The 20685-nt window shown below is 47.4% G+C and overlaps 2 protein-coding genes across 2 annotated transcripts in view; one reads left to right on the top strand and one right to left on the bottom strand.

Annotated features, from left to right (window-relative positions):
* The window catches only part of LOC135519489 (alkyldihydroxyacetonephosphate synthase, peroxisomal-like), a 53750-nt gene extending 40909 nt beyond the window's left edge, over positions 1 to 12841 (top strand). The window contains exons 18-20 of the mRNA XM_064944720.1: positions 6672 to 6771; positions 6965 to 7022; positions 10636 to 12841. Of these exons, the coding sequence (XP_064800792.1) occupies positions 6672 to 6771; positions 6965 to 7022; positions 10636 to 10757 (280 nt within the window). The 3' untranslated portion in view covers positions 10758 to 12841. The remainder of the gene's footprint in view (positions 1 to 6671; positions 6772 to 6964; positions 7023 to 10635) is intronic.
* A 1282-nt stretch (positions 12842 to 14123) lies between these two features.
* pde11a (phosphodiesterase 11a) overlaps positions 14124 to 20685 on the bottom strand; it is a 57161-nt gene continuing 50599 nt past the window's right edge. The window contains exon 20 of the mRNA XM_064944719.1: positions 14124 to 16618. Within this exon, the coding sequence (XP_064800791.1) occupies positions 16394 to 16618 (225 nt within the window). The 3' untranslated portion in view covers positions 14124 to 16393. The remainder of the gene's footprint in view (positions 16619 to 20685) is intronic.

The following is a 20685-nucleotide window of genomic DNA, read 5'->3' as shown; positions in this document are numbered from 1 at the left end:
GCTAGAGAAACACACAGTGAGGAGACGGGGAGCTAGAGAAACACACAGAGAGGAGACGGGGGGCTAGAGAAACACACAGAGAGGAGACGGGGGGCTAGAGAAACACAGAGGAGACGGGGGGCTAGAGAAACACAGAGAGGAGACGGGGGGCTAGAGAAACACAGAGAGGAGACGGGGGGGCTAGAGAAAACAGAGGAGACGAGGGGCTAGAGAAAAACACAGAGGAGACGGGGGCTAGAGAAAAACAGAGGAGACGGGGGCTAGAGAAACACAGAGGAGACGGGGGCTAGAGAAACACAGAGGAGACGGGGGGCTAGAGAAACACAGAGAGGAGACGGGGGCTAGAGAAACACAGAGAGGAGACGGGGGCTAGAGAAACACAGAGAGGAGACGGGGGCTAGAGAAACACAGAGAGGAGACGGGGGCTAGAGAAACACAGAGAGGAGACGGGGGCTAGAGAAACACAGAGAGGAGACGGGGGCTAGAGAAACACAGTGAGGAGACGGGGGCTAGAGAAACACAGTGAGGAGACGGGGGCTAGAGAAACACAGTGAGGAGACGGGGGCTAGAGAAACACAGTGAGGAGACGGGGGCTAGAGAAACACAGTGAGGAGACGGGGGCTAGAGAAACACAGTGAGGAGACGGGGGCTAGAGAAACACAGTGAGGAGACGGGGGCTAGAGAAACACAGTGAGGAGACGGGGGCTAGAGAAACACAGTGAGGAGACGGGGGCTAGAGAAACACAGAGGAGACGGGGGCTAGAGAAAAACAGAGGAGACGGGGGCTAGAGAAACACAGAGGAGACGGGGGCTAGAGAAACACAGAGAGGAGACGGGGGCTAGAGAAACACAGAGAGGAGACGGGGGCTAGAGAAACACAGAGAGGAGACGGGGGCTAGAGAAACACAGAGAGGAGACGGGGGCTAGAGAAACACAGAGAGGAGACGGGGGCTAGAGAAACACACAGTGAGGAGACGGGGGGCTAGAGAAACACACAGTGAGGAGACGGGGGCTAGAGAAACACACAGTGAGGAGACGGGGGGGCTAGAGAAAAACACAGTGAGGAGACGGGGGGGCTAGAGAAAAACACAGTGAGGAGACGGGGGCTAGAAAAACACAGTGAGGAGACGGGGGCTAGAGAAACACAGAGAGGAGACGGGGGGCATAGAGAAAAACACAGTGAGGAGACGGGGGGCTAGATAAAAACACAGTGAGGAGACGGGGGGGCTAGAGAAAAACACAGTGAGGAGACGGGGGGCTAGAAAAACACAGTGAGGAGACGGGGGCTAGAGAAACACAGAGAGGAGACGGGGGCTAGAGAAACACACAGAGAGGAGACGGGGGCTAGAGAAACACACAGAGGAGACGGGGGGCTAGAGAAACACACAGAGGAGACGGGGGGCTAGAGAAACACAGAGAGGAGACGGGGGGCTAGAGAAACACAGAGAGGAGACGGGGGGCTAGAGAAACACAGAGAGGAGACTGGGGGCTAGAGAAACACAGTGAGGAGACGGGGGGCTAGAGAAAAACAGAGGAGACGGGGGGCTAGAGAAACACAGAGGAGACGGGGGGCTAGAGAAACACAGAGGAGACGGGGGCTAGAGAAACACAGAGAGGAGACGGGGGCTAGAGAAACACAGAGGAGACGGGGGCTAGAGAAACACAGAGAGGAGACGGGGGCTAGAGAAACACAGTGAGGAGACGGGGGCTAGAGAAACACAGAGGAGACGGGGGGCTAGAGAAACACAGTGAGGAGACGGGGGCTAGAGAAACACACAGAGGAGACGGGGGCTAGAGAAACACAGAGGAGACGGGGGCTAGAGAAACACAGAGGAGACGGGGGCTAGAGAAACACAGTGAGGAGACGGGGGCTAGAGAAACACACAGTGAGAGACGGGACGGGCTAGAGAAACACACAGAGGAGACGGGGGGCTAGAGAAACACAGAGAGGAGACGGGGGCTAGAGAAACACACAGAGGAGACGGGGGGCTAGAGAAACACAGAGAGGAGACGGGGGCTAGAGAAACACAGAGAGGAGACGGGGGCTAGAGAAACACAGAGAGGAGACGGGGGCTAGAGAAACACAGAGAGGAGACGGGGGCTAGAGAAACACAGTGAGGAGACGGGGGCTAGAGAAACACACAGTGAGGAGACGGGGGCTAGAGAAACACACAGTGAGGAGACGGGGGCTAGAGAAACACACAGTGAGGAGACGGGGGCTAGAGAAACACACAGTGAGGAGACGGGGGGGCTAGAGAAAAACACAGTGAGGAGACGGGGGCTAGAGAAAAACACAGTGAGGAGACGGGGGCTAGAAAAACACAGTGAGGAGACGGGGGCTAGAGAAACACAGAGAGGAGACGGGGGCTAGAGAAAACACAGTGAGGAGACGGGGGGCTAGATAAAAACACAGTGAGGAGACGGGGGGCTAGAGAAAACACAGTGAGGAGACGGGGGCTAGAAAAACACAGTGAGGAGACGGGGGCTAGAGAAACACAGAGAGGAGACGGGGGCTAGAGAAACACACAGAGAGGAGACGGGGGCTAGAGAAACACACAGAGGAGACGGGGGGCTAGAGAAACACACAGAGGAGACGGGGGCTAGAGAAACACAGAGAGGAGACGGGGGCTAGAGAAACACAGAGAGGAGACGGGGGCTAGAGAAACACAGAGAGGAGACTGGGGGCTAGAGAAACACAGTGAGGAGACGGGGGCTAGAGAAAACAGAGGAGACGGGGGGCTAGAGAAACACAGAGGAGACGGGGGCTAGAGAAACACAGAGGAGACGGGGGCTAGAGAAACACAGAGAGGAGACGGGGGCTAGAGAAACACAGAGGAGACGGGGGGCTAGAGAAACACAGAGAGGAGACGGGGGCTAGAGAAACACAGAGGAGACGGGGGGCTAGAGAAACACAGTGAGGAGACGGGGGCTAGAGAAACACAGAGGAGACGGGGGCTAGAGAAACACAGTGAGGAGACGGGGGCTAGAGAAACACACAGAGGAGACGGGGGCTAGAGAAACACAGAGGAGACGGGGGCTAGAGAAACACAGTGAGGAGACGGGGGCTAGAGAAACACACAGTGAGGAGACGGGGGGGCTAGAGAAACACACAGAGGAGACGGGGGCTAGAGAAACACAGAGAGGAGACGGGGGCTAGAGAAACACACAGAGGAGACGGGGGGCTAGAGAAACACAGAGAGGAGACGGGGGCTAGAGAAACACAGAGAGGAGACGGGGGCTAGAGAAACACAGAGAGGAGACGGGGGCTAGAGAAACACAGAGAGGAGACGGGGGCTAGAGAAACACAGAGAGGAGACTGGGGGCTAGAGAAACACAGTGAGGAGACGGGGGCTAGAGAAAAACACAGTGAGGAGACGGGGGCTAGAGAAACACAGAGGAGACGGGGGCTAGAGAAACACAGAGAGGAGACGGGGGCTAGAGAAACACAGAGGAGACGGGGGCTAGAGAAACACACAGAGGAGACGGGGGCTAGAGAAACACACAGAGGAGACGGGGGCTAGAGAAACACAGAGAGGAGACGGGGGCTAGAGAAACACAGAGGAGACGGGGGCTAGAGAAACACAGAGAGGAGACGGGGGGCTAGAGAAACACAGAGAGGAGACGGGGGGCTAGAGAAACACAGAGAGGAGACGGGGGCTAGAGAAACACAGAGGAGACGGGGGCTAGAGAAACACACAGAGGAGACGGGGGCTAGAGAAACACAGAGAGGAGACGGGGGCTAGAGAAACACAGAGAGGAGACGGGGGCTAGAGAAACACAGTGAGGAAACGGGGGCTAGAGAAACACAGTGAGGAGACGGGGGCTAGAGAAAAACACAGTGAGGAGACGGGGGCTAGAGAAACACAGAGGAGACGGGGGCTAGAGAAACACAGAGAGGAGACGGGGGCTAGAGAAACACACAGAGGAGACGGGGGGCTAGAGAAACACACAGAGGAGACGGGGGCTAGAGAAACACACAGAGGAGACGGGGGCTAGAGAAACACAGAGAGGAGACGGGGGCTAGAGAAACACAGAGGAGACGGGGGCTAGAGAAACACAGAGAGGAGACGGGGGCTAGAGAAACACAGAGGAGACGGGGGCTAGAGAAACACAGAGAGGAGACGGGGGCTAGAGAAACACAGAGAGGAGACGGGGGCTAGAGAAACACAGAGAGGAGACGGGGGCTAGAGAAACACAGAGGAGACGGGGGCTAGAGAAACACACAGAGGAGACGGGGGCTAGAGAAACACAGAGAGGAGACGGGGGCTAGAGAAAAACACAGGAGACGGGGGCTAGAGAAAAACACAGGGGAGACGGGGGCTGGAGAAAAACACAGAGGTGACGGGGGCTGGAGAAAAACACAGAGGAGACGGGGGCTGGAGAAAAACACAGAGGAGACGGGGGGCTGGAGAAAAACACAGAGGAGACGGGGGCTGGAGAAAAACACAGAGGAGACGGGGGCTGGAGAAAAACACAGAGGAGACGGGGGCTGGAGAAAAACACAGAGGAGACGGGGGCTGGAGAAAAACACAGAGGTGACGGGGGCTGGAGAAAAACACAGAGGAGACGGGGGCTAGAGAAGAACAACACAGTGAGGAGACGGGGGGCTAGAGAAAACACAGTGAGGAGACGGGGGCTAGAGAAAACACAGTGAGGAGACGGGGGGCTAGAGAAAAACACAGTGAGGAGACGGGGGGCTAGAGAAACACAGTGAGGAGACGGGGGGCTAGAGAAACACAGTGAGGAGACGGGGGCTAGAGAAAAACACAGTGAGGAGACGGGGGTCTAGAGAAAAACAGAGAGGAGACGGGGCTAGAGAAAAACACAGAGGAGACAGGGGGCTAGAGAAAAACACAGTGAGGAGACGGGGGGCTAGAGAAACACAGAGAGGAGACGGGGGCTAGAGAAACAGAGAGGAGACGGGGGGCTAGAGAAACACACAGAGGAGACGGGGGCTAGAGAAAAACACAGAGGAGACGGGGGGCTAGAGAAAAACACAGAGGAGACGGGGGGCTAGAGAAAAACACAGTGAGGAGACGGGGGGCTAGAGAAAAACACAGTGAGGAGACGGGGGGCTAGAGAAAAACACAGTGAGGAGACGGGGGGCTAGAGAAAAACACAGTGAGGAGACAAGGGGCTAGAGAAAAACACAGTGAGGAGACAAGGGGCTAGAGAAAAACACAGGAGACGGGGGCTAGAGAAAACACAGGAGACGGGGGCTAGAGAAAAACACAGGGGAGACGGGGGCTGGAGAAAAACACAGAGGAGACGGGGGGCTGGAGAAAAACACAGAGGAGACGGGGGCTGGAGAAAAACACAGAGGAGACGGGGGCTGGAGAAAAACACAGAGGAGACGGGGGCTGGAGAAAAACACAGAGGAGACGGGGGCTGGAGAAAAACACAGAGGAGACGGGGGCTGGAGAAAAACAGAGGTGACGGGGGCTGGAGAAAAACACAGAGGAGACGGGGGGCTGGAGAAAAACACAGAGGAGACGGGGGCTGGAGAAAAACACAGAGGAGACGGGGGCTGGAGAAAAACACAGAGGAGACGGGGGCTGGAGAAAAACACAGAGGAGACGGGGGCTGGAGAAAAACACAGAGGAGACGGGGGGCTGGAGAAAAACACAGAGGAGACGGGGGCTGGAGAAAAACACAGAGGAGACGGGGGCTGGAGAAAACACAGAGGAGACGGGGGGGCTGGAGAAAAACACAGAGGAGACGGGGGCTGGAGAAAAACACAGAGGAGACGGGGGGCTGGAGAAAAACACAGAGGAGACGGGGAGGCTAGAGAAGAACAACACAGTGAGGAGACGGGGGGGGCTAGAGAGAAACAAGACAGTGGGGAGACTGGGGCTCGAGAGAAACAACACAGTGAGGAGACCGGGGCTCGAGAGAAACAACACAGACTCTTGTACTGGTGTTTCCTTTCCCTGAAGCACAGTGTTTCATTGATAAGGGTTTAGTTGAATTTTCAATGCAGATCTTTTTGCCCTGGTTAGAGTTATAGTAAATATGTGCATGCCTACTAAGATGGTTAATATCCAATAAATGTTTAAGGATAAGGGAATTGAGCATTTTATCATATTAGCCCTGCGCTTCTTAAAAGGAAGCACGTAACGTTTTCAAATAGTATTCATCTTTTGAACTGTGCAAAATGTCAGTTATTATTATAATTTCTTGTTTTGCGTATTCATGTGAAATCTTTTAGCCAGTTGAGGACAACCAGTGTTGAGGCATATTGTGTCCTGAACCATTGTAAATGTAGCTCAGATAATCCAATCAAAGTGTGCTGATGGCCATTCAATGTCCTGATAATGGGATGTTATTAAAGGTGACTGATCCAGCGCATCTTCTCCGCGTCTTAGAAAACATGAGGGAGAATTGGGGTCAGAGGTTCACGAGAAAACACCAGCCTCTCAGCTCCATCTGTCTGCTCTCCGATTCCAATGAGAGAGAGAGAGAGAGAGAGAGAGAGAGAGAGAGAGAGAGAAAAAAAAAGCATTTATTGTTACAAAATGGATTTTGGTTCTACTAAACGATGCTCTCTTTGGATTCATGTGGAGAGAGATTGCAGTGGGACACGTGGACAAAAGCATTTAAGAACACAACCCAGCCTTTTATTCTCTGTTGTGAACACTGTCATGTTGAAACCCTTTGCTCTTGCCTTGCAGAGTGACTCAGACCTATGACGCTGGCGCGTGTGTTTACTTCTACTTTGCCTTCAACTACAGAGGACTGGCGGACCCAGTACATACATATGAACGAGTGGAGGTAAATCTACGGAGCACTCCAGATATATGTACTAGCTACCCACTCACAGACATGCATCATTTCTGACCTGAAACGCTTAACCATTACCACTCCGGAGGATGCACGACCACCATAGTTAAGGGTGACGATAGTCATTGTGGAAATGAGGGGTTTATTGATGCATTGATGTGTGTCGTCTGTTGTCCATTCCTAGCACGCCGCTAGAGAGGAGATCCTAGCCAATGGAGGAAGCCTCTCGCACCACCACGGAGGTACAGTCAAGTGAACATCCCTACATCTAGAAGTATCCCTACATCTAGAAGTATCCCTACATCTAGAAGTATCCCTACATCTAGAAGTATCCCTACATCTAGAAGTATCCCTACATCTAGAAGTATCCCTACATCTAGAAGTATCCCTACATCTAACCATGTCAGCACGCTTTGGCATCGTTCCTTTTGGCTCCAAAACCCAACATTCATACTACTGCCCTGCCTACTCGCTTAGAGATGGGTGGCAGGGCAGTGGTTTGAAGTCCCATTAGGGTAGTCTGACAGGCTCTTTCGGTATGCTGCTCTATGTAAGAAAGCAGGCACAGAACAGTCTTTTGAAACCCTCTGTTTTGGCTAGGAGGAGATCTTTCATTGCTTCCTTGGGGCGTTCAAACTTCCCCACAGTGCAGACAGTCTTCCGTGGCTCTTTTGTTCAACACGGGCCAAATGAAATGCGAGGGGGAAAACGACTCTGTTGGTACCCTATCAGGGCTAACCCAAATGGCTACCTTACCTTATCTATATTGCCATCCGCCTGGCCGTTTTCATACATCACTTTAGGCTATTCATCACGCCTGTCAGGAACAGCATGCAGTGAATCAGCTGCGATATTAAATCACAATTTCTCCCGAAGGCGGGGAAGGTTAAAAATTAGAAGATTGCTAATACTGGAAGGCAATAGGCCAGGGTAAATGATGTCGGTGTTATCGCCCGGTATTTACTGACCTCCAATCGGTGGGCCAGCCGGCCACCCGGGGCTGAGCAGGGGGGCTGAGCAGGGTGGTGTGGGGCCAGGGGGGAGAGGGGATATTGATGCAGCTTCTCGGTGCGAGGCCCACTCTGTAATTGTGATTAATAACAGCTGGGTCTGCTATCTGAGCGAGGACAGGCCGGTTTGTCTGCCCACAATCACCGCGTGACAAATGGAGCTAGTTTCACTGGGTTTTGTGTATCAAACAAAACAGATGTAGTCTGGGAGGACGAGGTGGGAGGCCACCGCAGGAAATATACATTTTTCTAACCTGTGTTTACACCAGGTCAGGCTGCCCAGGGCGCGTGTGTGTAGTGGCTCTGGGTGAGTGGAGTGTTTTTTTTGTGTGTGTGTGTGTGTAACCCCCTATCTCCAGTTCTCCACTATCCATCCCTGCAGCTTAATACACTCTTGCTACAACACAACTACATTTTTACACAAATATATGTGGGCTGGATTCGACAGGCCGGTTTAAGTACATTGTAGAAGTCGTCACATACCATCCATTCATGACAATATCTTCTATTGTTTTGATGTTCTACCCCCAATGTTTAGTAGAATGTAAAAGGAAATGTCATGTTTTAGCAGGAGCAGAGCTGTTGGCACACCAGTCAGGTTGAGAGTCATCCGTCAGTGTAAACTTAGAAACAGTCCTGGTTCTTCAGACACTCACCCCACTGGACTTGTCCCTGTTCATATCAGAGAGACACAGGCCCACTACACTACCCTCTCTTTCATGTCCTGGTCTCCAGTTGTTTAAACAGGCCAGTGCACACAGAGAGACTGAGTGGCAAGGCTCTCAGCTCAGTCCTATACTCCACACGAGGGGTGCTCCAGAAGAGCAGGGAGGCAGCTCCTCCTGACCGTGTGACTCTATAGAATGTCGGCCTAAATGCCGCCGGTCAACTGCACTGCTACTACACAGGTCACCGAGAAGCGCAGCTGGAAACCAAGAAAAATGAGTTGAATTAGCTTATTTTCCGTTCATTAGCCATAGCTCTCGTTGTTGGGCCGTCTCCCAGAGGTACACAGAAATATCCGCTGTTTCTAGACCTCGGTGTTTCTCTTTCTCATTCATTTCCAAAATAAGTGCCTGCCTGCTCCTCTTTGCATGTCTCAGCTGTATGGCCAAACCCAGGGTAGATTGATTGCAATAGCAGGCGAAAAGGAGGGAAAATGACAAGATAGATGTGTAAATTATCACTGTGATGGAGGCAATGATGCAGTCCCGGCACCTTCTGTTTTCTCTCCTTCCTGAGTGGAGGGAGGGATGGAGGTGGGACGAGGGAGGGGAGGAGGAGGGAGGAGGAGGAGAGCAGGCCACTTTGTTAGTTATTGGGTAGCAGCGGATTGGGTGACTGACTGGTCCCACTGTCACCATCTGTGTGTGCGTGGCGTGGCCCCCCTGTTTGTCCTGTCTTGTCAGGAGACGGCCCTCTGTGGCCCCATGGCTGATTTCCATCTGTATCCCCTGGCTGCTCCGCCTCGGCGTCGCTGATAGCATGGCGCCCTCCCATCTCCCCAAGTCTCCCCCATGCTCCAGGTCTTAGTCACCCCCCCCCCCACCCCCTTACTCTCAACTCCCCCCATTTAACATGGGAGGCTGGGCTGGCTCTCTTCAATCCCAGCGACGTAGAGACAGGGTGGGGCAGTTCAGTTACGGGGGAAGGGATGGTATGTGAGCGCCCCTTTTCTATCTTGCTCTGTTACATTTGTTGCCGTACTCTTATCTAATCTCTGATGGTTATATCTGCACATTACCTGCAGGAGCTTAAGCTCCCAACGCATGTACTCATTTCAGTGGCACCTGTTGAAGATCATTCCATTCTCAGGGCTGTTTTTTAGACTAGTGGAAAGAAGATAGCTGTGTGTGCTTTTCCAAGAAAGTGCGACCGTACGCTTGATGTTTACCCAGAACAAACAGACTGCCTGGTTTCCCCTCTTCAAAGACACAATGTCGCTTTCAGATTGACTCTGATCTCAGCACAGGTTCCTCAACTTTCTTTGTTTGTTATTTACTTTCTAAATGAATTGTGTGTTATCAGACAAAAGGAGTGAGGTTGCTGTGACCTGTTGTGGAACGTGGGGGGTTTGTCATTCTAAAACTGATAGTGGATTGAACGCTTCTGTAGCAGTTTCAATGTGGTGCCAGTCCCATGAATGTTCCTGGTTTCCAGCCATGCTCTGGTGTTGACTGTGTGCCAGGGACCAGTGAGAACCTGCCCCTCTCCCAGAGGCTCCAGGCTCCCTGCTGCGGTCCTGGCAGGACTGGGGGGACTCTGGAGTGTGTCTGTCTGTCTGGCCAGCTGGCAGAGCGCTGGTCTGGGCTCTCTCCAGTTCCTCAACAGGAGCCTCCTCACAGTGGGCCTGCGGCCAGAGCCATGACAGAGGACCATTGTGTCCCCACGCCACCGGCACAGTCAGTGGCCAGGGTCAGAAGGATGTGTGTGTGTGTGTGTGTGTGTGGAGCAGGTGAGCGTGGCACGCTGGGACTTTAAGGGCTGTGCTGGTCAGCCTGAGGAGAACACGCACCCCACACACCGTGGGGGGGGGGGTGATGATAAGGTAGTGGAAGCCTGCTCAGGGAATGGGGAGGGTGAGGCAGAGCGGGGCGTGCATGCGGCGGCCAGCCGGCACCTCCTCGGGGAACACACAGGGCCTAATGAGTTTGATAGGCTGCTGGGCTCCATAAATCATGCCATGCAAAACATTTCTCCTCTCTGAATAAAAGCATTTATCACCTTCTGTTTATTCACTCACTCTCACAAGATTGATTGGCTCCCAAGCAGCCTGCTGCGCAATCAGGCGTGCTGATTTCTCCTTTCTTTTGTGTTTATTTTTTTCTTCTCTCTCTCTCTCCAGTTGGGAAACTTCGGAAGGAGTGGATGAAGGAGAGCATCTCCAGCTTGGGTGTCGGGATGCTCCAGTCCGTCAAGGATTATGTGGACCCAGATAACATTTTCGGCAACCGAAACCTCATCTAATTTACTCCTTGCTCTGTTTTCCACCTTTTTATCTTCACACCTTTTCTCACAGCCTCTCATGCAACTGGCTTTAACAGTTACTAAAATGTGAAATTGACACGAAAAGAAATCTAAACGTTCCCCCCCCCCCCCCCTCCCTTCTGTATGACTTGAGTTGCGCTGCCATCGTCAGACGTGGTTCCATTCCTAGGGTGCGTGTCTGTCTGGTTCTTGAGGAAAGCAATAACCTTTCACTTTCCTCGCGCTACATTCTGTTGCAGGCGGGCAAACAATAATCGTCTATGATTCATTTTTGACGATCATTGTTTGTTTCAAAGGCTTCGGCCCTTTCCAGAGTGTATCATACTAACTACAGTACAGTGATTGTGTACTGTTGCTCGTTTCAGTCACGTGTACAGCACGCTATAGGAATGGCCTTTCAATGCTGTACATGATGCGAGCTAACTTTTGTGATCTCATGTTTTGCCATTTTATTAATTGTTTCCTACGATTTATGCCATCTTCACTAAGTTAAATTGTATTTGTACACATTGTTTATTCACCTGTGTTTGGCACTACTTTAGCAGTAAGTCTGAGATGAACGCACTCTCTAAATCCCTGTGCCTTTCTGAAGACGTCTCCTTTTCCTCCTCATATACTCCAGGTGCAAAGGTTACCGACTGGAAGCTTGACTGGTTTGTCTTTTTATGGCATCCTGTTTCTTCCCTAATAATGACCATGCCCTTCATGAGAGATTTCTCTGTTTCCAATTGGTCTTTGTTTCTCAACTCAAGCCCTCATGCCTTTTAGTTATGAGTTAGAACGATGAATTATTGCCACAGGAGCTGTGTATTTTGTTTGGATCTAAACATGTACCTCCCTAGGAGTACTTACATTATGCTTGAGTGGTGCCTACTGAAAATTGACCTCAGGGTTCAAACGTTCCCGACCCTAAAACCTTAGCTATTACGTTAAACTGTCATTTGAAGAAACTATGACAAGGTTAGATGATGCATCTATCAACTCATATTATTATTATTATTATTGTTTTTGTATTTTCTGAACTAGATTTTAACCTTGCATGGTCTTTGCTTGTCATATAGAGTTCAGTTTGTGGACAAAGCCAATATACTTGGATCGTACATGCTTTAGTGTGTACTTTAGTGTTAACAGGTTACAGACAACTGAATCCCAATGCCCATGTTTGTACCAAAGACTTTTCACACAACCATTTCACCATGCAAACATACTGGATGTACATGTTTGTACATGTTGTATAGTTAAATACATTTAGTATTGCATTAACATTTATGTATCCTGATGATACTCTTTTTATTATTCATATATGCAAACACCCATAAACCATCTCTAGAAAGATCCAAAAATGTATAACTGTTACTGTAAGTATTACATGTACAGTACTTACTCCTGTTCATATCAGACAAAATGTCATTAAAATGTAATTACAATTGTCACTACTTCAAAATAAGTTGCTTGTATTTCAAGTATTTACACACAAATACATCAGAATTCATCGCTAGTCTGGTGAGTGTCCCAGTATTATGGTTTTGTTTGAAAGGATACATTTGAGTCAAACAAAGTTGTACCTTCGTTAAGTGACAATGATTGTGTAGCTAAGTTTGGCCTCTCTTTTGGAGGCATGTGTTGATGTTGTGGCCAATCCTGAACTCGCAGACATGGAATCTACTGTGTTGGTGCTAAAGAAAGATACATGAAATGTTGTTGCGACCATTTTCCTGTCACTACTACTGTATGACTTTGTTCCTCCTGTTCCCAAGCTAGCCTCACAGCTTTCCCATAGTGCATTGTCATCCCATGCCACCTTCCTGCCCAAGTTTCTCATCTCCAGCTCCAATAAACATTTTGCCTCAATGAAACGTCAATGAAGGAAATGGTGGGGGCCCAGCCAGTATTTTCTGATCAGTTTCATGCTTTTACTTCTTGTGATGGTATCGAAAGAGAACTTAACGAGAGCTTGAAATTTGAATGTTTGTTATTTTCCACTTGATAGTATTAACATTAAAGTCCATTTTGTTAATGCTGTTTGTGCAATAAATTGAAATAAAATGAGCAGTTGTCTTGTAGATTGACACATCAGTTGAATGGAAATACTGTATCCAATTGACAGGAAATGTCACTGCTTGTCTCTCGCATACAGGTGATGTCAGAACACACATTCTCTCACAGAGAGAGAGGGCTTGACGGTCAGCAGAGCAAAGGGCCCGGTCCTCATAAAGATACAGGCATTGTTTGGCTGCCCACTCGTCCTCTTAAGACACGCCAATCGACTCTACCTTCTTCAAGCTCAAGGTAATCCAGAACGGAGGAGTTGCTGTAACACACATCCTTTCTGTGCTTCCAGTCAAAGGTATCTCGAGCAGCTCCCCTGAGATTCATCCTCCCACTCACCCACCCACCCACACACTGCTGCTGCTGCTGCTGACGTCAACATGAACACAGCACTTATCTGGGGAACAGCTATGTTCAGATATGTAGCAATCCCAGTCATCCAGAGAGAGATTCATCACAAAGGATAATCCGTGTTGATTTATATGCCACCACCATCGCCCTGATTTTACACTTGAGTGTACAAAACAGTAGGAACACCTTTCCAAGACAGGCTGACCAGGTGACCAGGTCGAAGATATGATCCCTCATTGATGTAACTTGTTAAATCCTCTTCAATCATTGTACTTGCCCATCAAGGGGAGGAGACTAGTTGAAGAAGGATTGCTAAGCCTTGAGACCTTGTGTATGTGTGCCATTCCGAGGGTGAATGAACAAGACAACGATTTCAGTGCCTTTGAACAGGGTGTGGTAGTAAGTGCCTAGTGCACCGGTTTGAGTGCGTCAAATGCAACACTGCTGGGTTTTTCACACTCAACAGTTTCCCCTGTGTATCAATACTGGTCCACCACACAAAGGACATCCAGTCAACTTGACCAACTGTGGGAAGCATTGGAGTCGACGTGGGAAAACACCTTGTGGAGTCCATGTCCAGCTGAATTGAGGCTGTCCTGAGGGCAAACGGGGTGCAACATGACGAAGGTGTTACTTATACACACTTTGTAATGTATGCCACCAGATATGAATATTTCTCTGTTATTTCTACAGTAGGTCTTGTGCAGACACATTTCCAACTTAGTCCTGATTTGAATCACTGCTCAGCAGGTAATCAGACTCAATAAGGAGACAGTGCTGGAATTCTCCAATGCGACTGTTCAGATTGCATCCATCCTCTTTATTCCCATATACCCATTTGTCCACATGGGGTCAGTATGGTAACAGGAAAAAATTGTGCATGTGTACTCTTCATTAGAGAATGGATTCCCTTACACAGACTTACAAAATAATGAAGGCACAGACAACTAGCAGCACATTTTTATTTCAACTTAACAAAAACATTGCACATTTTCCAGTAACATGCCTGTATAGGTCCATCAATGTTCACCTAGCTTAATGAGAAAAGAGTAGTAACCAATGATGTATATAAACCCTGAATTACTATGCTATGTATTGGCCAATGAGAGGCTTGAAGCTGCTGGTCTGCCATATTGGCACTCCCCAGTGGGAGCAGTCCTCCATAGGAATGAATGGATTTCGACAGTATTTCAATGAAATGTTTCAAAGACAAAATGACATTTATTTGAATATTTGTTTTGTACTTAAAAATTATACTTTAAGGAACATGTTTTTATTTGTGTTATTTATTTAAAATGTGTATGTTTAGCTGACATAATATACTTTAAAAGTATGCATTAAGGTGTCTGTAATAGAATAAACTTGGCTAAATCAAAGGTAAACATTAATAAATGCATTTCCATACAATCCAAAATATTTTTTACACCAGTGGGGGAGTGCCAAGATGGAGGTGAGGTGGCTTCAACACAGCGCCCCCTGTCAGTCTTCTAGTGTATATATAAACCATTGGTAGTAACAGAGGGAAAATATGAAGAAATACAATAAGCTGTTTCCAAATGCTAAAGAAGACAGTACCAAGTAAAAATTGGCCACATTTGAAACCAAATGTAATAAAAATATTACAGCAATGTTAATACTTCACCAAACATGATGCAATTGTATAATCCATGCAATTAAATTAAATAGTCAAATGCATATTAATAATAATGTTCAAAATACGAGGTATTTGTTGGCTCACGTGTTTGTTTGCTACATCCATAGCAGTTTGATTTCAATACTGTAGTCACACCCCATGCAATTCAATTTCCCATCGTCAATTTGTTTCAACTCAAATACAGTAGCACAAAGATCCATGCCACACGATGCGCACAGCTACATGTTTAAACTCCAATGAACAAAGCTACAACAATTCATACCCCAAATAAAACTTCAACATGGAACCTAATGAGGCTAATGCACGGACACGTTCTGTTCTAAAGGGATCCAAACGTGTTAATAGTTTAGAGCAATTGTACGTTTAGATTTTTTTGGTGTGAATACCTAGTTGTGTTATGTACTGACATGGTATTCTGAGGTACACTAGTAAGGAATGAGCTGCCATTACACTATTTGTGTGACATTCCCGATGCACCTTTCCCTCAGCTGAAATAGCTTCAGCAGAATATATAGCCATTCTCTGTTGAATCAACCTGCTGCGGCCATCTAAAGGCCATAGACTAAAAACAAGCACATCGTTGAAATGAGTAAACCAATGGGATGGGAGCCTAATTGTAAATTGGCAAATTATTCATAAAACGTGACATGATCAGAACAATTTTGCAAAGGCACATTGTCTATGTGTGTGATTGATCTCTTTCCCAATCATGTGGCTTATAAAACGACTCTTCTGGGTCAGCAATACGTCTAACGTAACTTACATATATTAAATACTCTAACTGAGACAGGGGATCAAGACCAAACTCAGAATGGTCAAATAGAATCTCTCAAACTATAGAAGAATCTCAGTGTGTGAAGACGCCATGCATTTTTCATTAGGACTTTCAAACAAGGCACAAGGAGTGGAGTGGAGCGAACAATTTGCATTGCAAGCGTAGCCACAGGCCCTGCTGGTTCCCAACACCTTGACCCTCAACACTAGCTAACTTCAGGACTCCAAATCAGCCAAGGATCCAAATCAACAACTGCACTTGCAAGTACCATCTCTTCAAATGTCATATGTACAAAATAAAAAAAAGAGTAACCACCCTCCCCAAGAACAATATTCTAGCAACAGATATCGAAAGCAACGTAAGGGATGGCATAATGACGGTACAGAAAAACAACAGTTAGGTCCTCTCTACATACACTCCATGCACCTTGTAGTGAGGTTGCAGCTTTCTCCTACACCTGCCTTATCACTGTTTGCCATTCTGACACAGAGGTCTGAAGTTTCCTCACACTTGCAATGGTCAGAGGAATAACTAGCTGCACTGCTCTGACTAACATGTCAGACACAGCTCTCTCTGTTTCCCACACAGGAAGTAGCTGTGGAAGGAGCAGGAAACACCTTGACCGTGGCGACAGTCTAAAGCCCATCTCTAGTGGCGAAAGCAAGCAGAGCCCAAGAAATCTCTGCACTGCACTGCACTGCACTGCACTGCCTATTCTGCAGGCTGCATTAAAGAGTAAAGAAGCTAAGAGGTGGAGGAAATATTGCCTGGAGAGGTCAGCAGGAGCTAGCTTGCCGGTTTGGGAGGGTCACTTGCACAGCAAGGTGTGTTGCAAGGTGTGTCGCCCAAAGAACAAGTTCTTGTTTCTGTGGTGTCACTGCTGCAATGGCTTGTGGGTTTGGACTCACTCTGGCTGCGTTGTCTCTCTTTGTTTAGCTCCCCCCACTTGGCCCTGTTAGCCTGGATCAAGTCAACCATTGGCTGGAGCTTGGGGTTTATTTTCACCAATGTCTGGAGAGAGGGAGAAGAGAGCGAGGGGGAGAAGAGAGCGAGAAGGGAAAGAGAGAAGAGGCAGGGTGTTATAAAGTGAGATAAATGAAGACCATTTTCCACGTAGTACATTATTCATCATACAAAAAATATGCATCTGACTGCTAAGCTACCTGCCATCCTGATATGTACAATAGGCTACTGTAGAGCACATTGCCATGCACTACAGTTTAGTGCAGTAGAGTACAGTAGGGTACAGTACAGTAACATACAGAACATTACACTGTACTCTACTTGTTACTAAACGTAACTGTACTGTCCTCTACTGCAGTTGTTCCCAAACTTTTTATAGTCCCGTACCCCTTCAAACATTCAACCTACAGCTGCATACCCCCTCTTGATATTGTCCGTAAGATTGAGTTCATTTGCACATAAAAAATCACACAATGATGGAAAGACCTGTGTGTTGTCCTTGTTAATGCACACAGAAAAGAGCTCCAAATTCTTAATCATAGCCTCAATTTTGTCCCGCACATTGAATATAGTTGCGGAGAGTCACTGTAATCCTAGATTCAGATCATTCAGGCAAGAAAAATCATCACCCAGATTGGCCAGTCGTGTGAGAAACTCTTCATCATGCAAGCGGTCAAACATGGGAAAATTATGGTCAGTAAAGAAAACTTTAAACTCGTCTCTCACTTTAAAAAAAGTGTCAATACTTTACCTCTTGATAACCAGCTCACTTCTGTGTGTTGTAACAGCGCTACATGGTCGCTGCCAATATCATTGCATAATGCAGAAAATACACGAGAGTTCAGGGGCCTTGCTTTAACAAAGTTAACCATTCTCACCGTAGTGTCCAAAACGTCTTTCAAGCTGTCAGGCATTCCGAGAGGTATGGTATCTGTTGCTTTTATACATGTCTTACTACTCGAAAGTTGTCTTTATTCTCGCTCAAAAAACTTTAGTGGCTTATTTTTCAAATTGTCATGTTTCGTTCCTAAATGTCTGCGCAAGAGTGAAGGTTTCCCGTGAGAGTAACGGTTAATGTGATGGATGTTAATTATTTGACTAGGATACCTGTATTTGACATTGTGTTGTTATTTCGCTGAACACTAGATGGGTGAATTTTATTTTTGGCAGTGAAACGTGGCTATTCAGGAGAGAGAAAAACCTCACCCAAATGTATTGCACCGTTGGAAAATATAAATGTAGTTTGAAAATGTGAATATTTTTTATTTGGCGTACTCCAGTTTGGGAATACATGCTCTACTGTACTGTGCTGTCAAAACTTGGACCATATCTCTTTCATTACTTGTTACTTTTATTTCTTATTCTTATTTTTTATATTAATTTTTTAACCGCATTGTTGGTTAGGGACTCGTAAGTTAGCATTTCACTGTAAGGTTGTATTCGGCGCATGTGACTAATAACATTTCATTTGATTTGATCTGAACCAATCATAGACGTCTTTTTTTGGGCTAAATCAAGAACGGTCCGGAACAAATCTCAACCAATCATAGACGTCTATGTTTAGGCTGAATCAAGTCCGGTCTAGACCGGACATCTGTGGACAGACCAAATTTCAACATCTTTTCAACGCCCATAGATGTCAGCGTTGGACGGTACTCACTGGGTTAATATGAAGAAAAAATTACTGCTTGGACTGTAATTAGTTACTAGTGTCATTCTTGCTGTGGAATTGTAAACGACAATTCAGTCACTGTGACACATTGCCTTTCATACAGCCTTTAATGAATTACCTCAGAGACGTGGGGGTTTCTCTTCTCTTTACACTGCATTTAGGCTCCTTTAAATATGATCTAAATCACTTAGCTTCCCATTGCACACTAATTAACCCATGTTTCAAACACTTTCCACAACAGGCACAAAACACAAAGCCGCCATTTAGGAAAAGATACTGTACACATCGCTATGACAACAGGGGATAATTTAATTTATGCTATCAATTCAATTCACATAACTTTTATATCCGGATAGGGAACTTTATATGTGGTGATGGGCTGGGGCATGCAAGACACATAGCGACATAGGACGCAATACACAGTATTAATATATATGAGTGGAATAACTCACAATGTTATAAAACGCTACAAGAATTGTCTATGAGTATGTGCTCAGTATCTCATCATCCCCGCCAGTGTGCAGTTATGGCTGGCCGGTGGCGCATCTCCATACATGTTTTATGAGTCAAATCAGTACAATCTCATGCCAGAAAATGATCTACGGAACTGCCTGTTGCCTGAAACTGTCCAACCTGTTTACAACCGCTAGGGGGATTTGAAAAGCCCGTGTGTTCAGAGGGTGCACTCACAAACTCACACAACAATTGCGGTGGTACACTGAAGTTATGTTTTCTAATTGGGTGCAGTTCAGCAGTCAAGACTACATTTACATGATCAAAAGATTCCACATGGCCTCTCATTCATATGCTATTGCATAATCACTTCCAGAGATGGCTTTCAGTTTGCACTTCTAACTAGAACCTCGTGACCGTATGTCCACGACATTCCATAGTGAACATGAAATATTCCAAATGGTGTGTTTCCACTGCGAATTTTGGAGAGCTCCAGACACATTGATTCATACAGTTCTACCATTACCAGAACCACTAGGGTACGTCCCAAATGGTACCTTATTCCCTATATAGTGCACTATTTTTTATTTTACCAAAGTCATATGGAATAGGATGCCATTTGGGACTCGGCCGTACACTACACAGGACCAGCTCCCTTCTAGTCGCCATGGCAGGTTGTTGTTAGAGCACTCAGTCTCCACATCCACAGATGGTGAGGGTTCAGTAAAGACTGACTCCTGTCAGGGAGTTGACATTGCACCCTGTGTGTGGTGCTGCAATAGCGCCACGTTCCTTGGATGGACAAACCCACTCTGTGATCAACTTAATCTCTCTGAGTTTGACTAGTACAGCTGGAGAATAGAGGAGGATTTCAAACTAGGATCCTGCCAATGTCTCTCTTCTCTTTCCTCCTTCATTCTAAAAACCCCTCTATCTTGTTCCAGCATCAGTATTCCAGTGCAGTAGACGGGTGGGGATAAAGACGGAGCGCCATGGTTATCTGGTAGGCTTTGAAGATGGGAGGTTACATAACGCGGGATTAATATGCCACACAGTAGCACGAGGAGAAGGAGATCAGTGAGATGCTCTTCCTCCCACAGACACAAACCCCTGGCGCCTCTGAACTTCCTCCTGCTCCCCTCTCTCTCTCTCCTCTAATTGGTGGCGGTATGGTCGTGAGCTGTATATCTGCATTCTCTAAACATGAGCATTTGCAGGCCACTGTGTGAGTCTGCATCTAAAGACACACAGACAGCAAATCCCTTTGTTCTAATAATGTAGAGTTTTCAAAGCAATAGGGGGGGGGGGGGAATGGCAGTCTACCATCACTTTGAACACAAGTTGCTCCTGAATTAAACGTTTGAAAGCATATTTGTCCTAATATTACAATATAGTAGGCCTACGTTTGTTAATCAAAATATATGTGAAAACATATTTACAGTTTTATTTTTTTGGGGCAGCGTTGATCTGGCAAAAATCATGTCTGTAACTGTCTGCATACTGTATGGCATTTCCTGTATTTCTCACTTGTTTGCTTTGTGCTCTTGGCCTCTAACTCTCCTTGTCTTTATCAGTGGCCTTGATCTTCCCTGGAAGTCAGTCATCCAGTCTTCCTCGGTCTCCCACACACACTCACTGCCGCAGACGTCATGACCTGGCTCATCCGCACCCACCCACGCACGCATGCACACAATGAGAGCACAGAGCTGACTCTCCCTATTCATTCCCTCTTTCAGTGCTGTGCAGTTGAGGCACACTATACCTGCATTAAAGGGAGTTAAGCATGTAATATACTGTATCATCATCACTAACGTCAATGCTTCCCTCATTCATTTGTTTGCTTGGCATTCTCAAGATCCGGAAACGAGGTCTCATTCTAGTGCAGTATTCTCAAATAGATAGTACACGTCCTTGGAGTTATTTCAGAGATTTAAAAAATACCTTATTTTTCTAAGAGGTGTCTCTAAAAGGAAAGAATGTTTACTGCAGT

This window comes from Oncorhynchus masou, chromosome 29, assembly GCF_036934945.1.
Source record: "Oncorhynchus masou masou isolate Uvic2021 chromosome 29, UVic_Omas_1.1, whole genome shotgun sequence".
Taxonomy (NCBI): Eukaryota; Metazoa; Chordata; class Actinopteri; order Salmoniformes; family Salmonidae; genus Oncorhynchus; species Oncorhynchus masou.
Note: the sequence above shows the minus strand (reverse complement) of the source record. Positions and strands in the feature narration are given on the sequence as shown.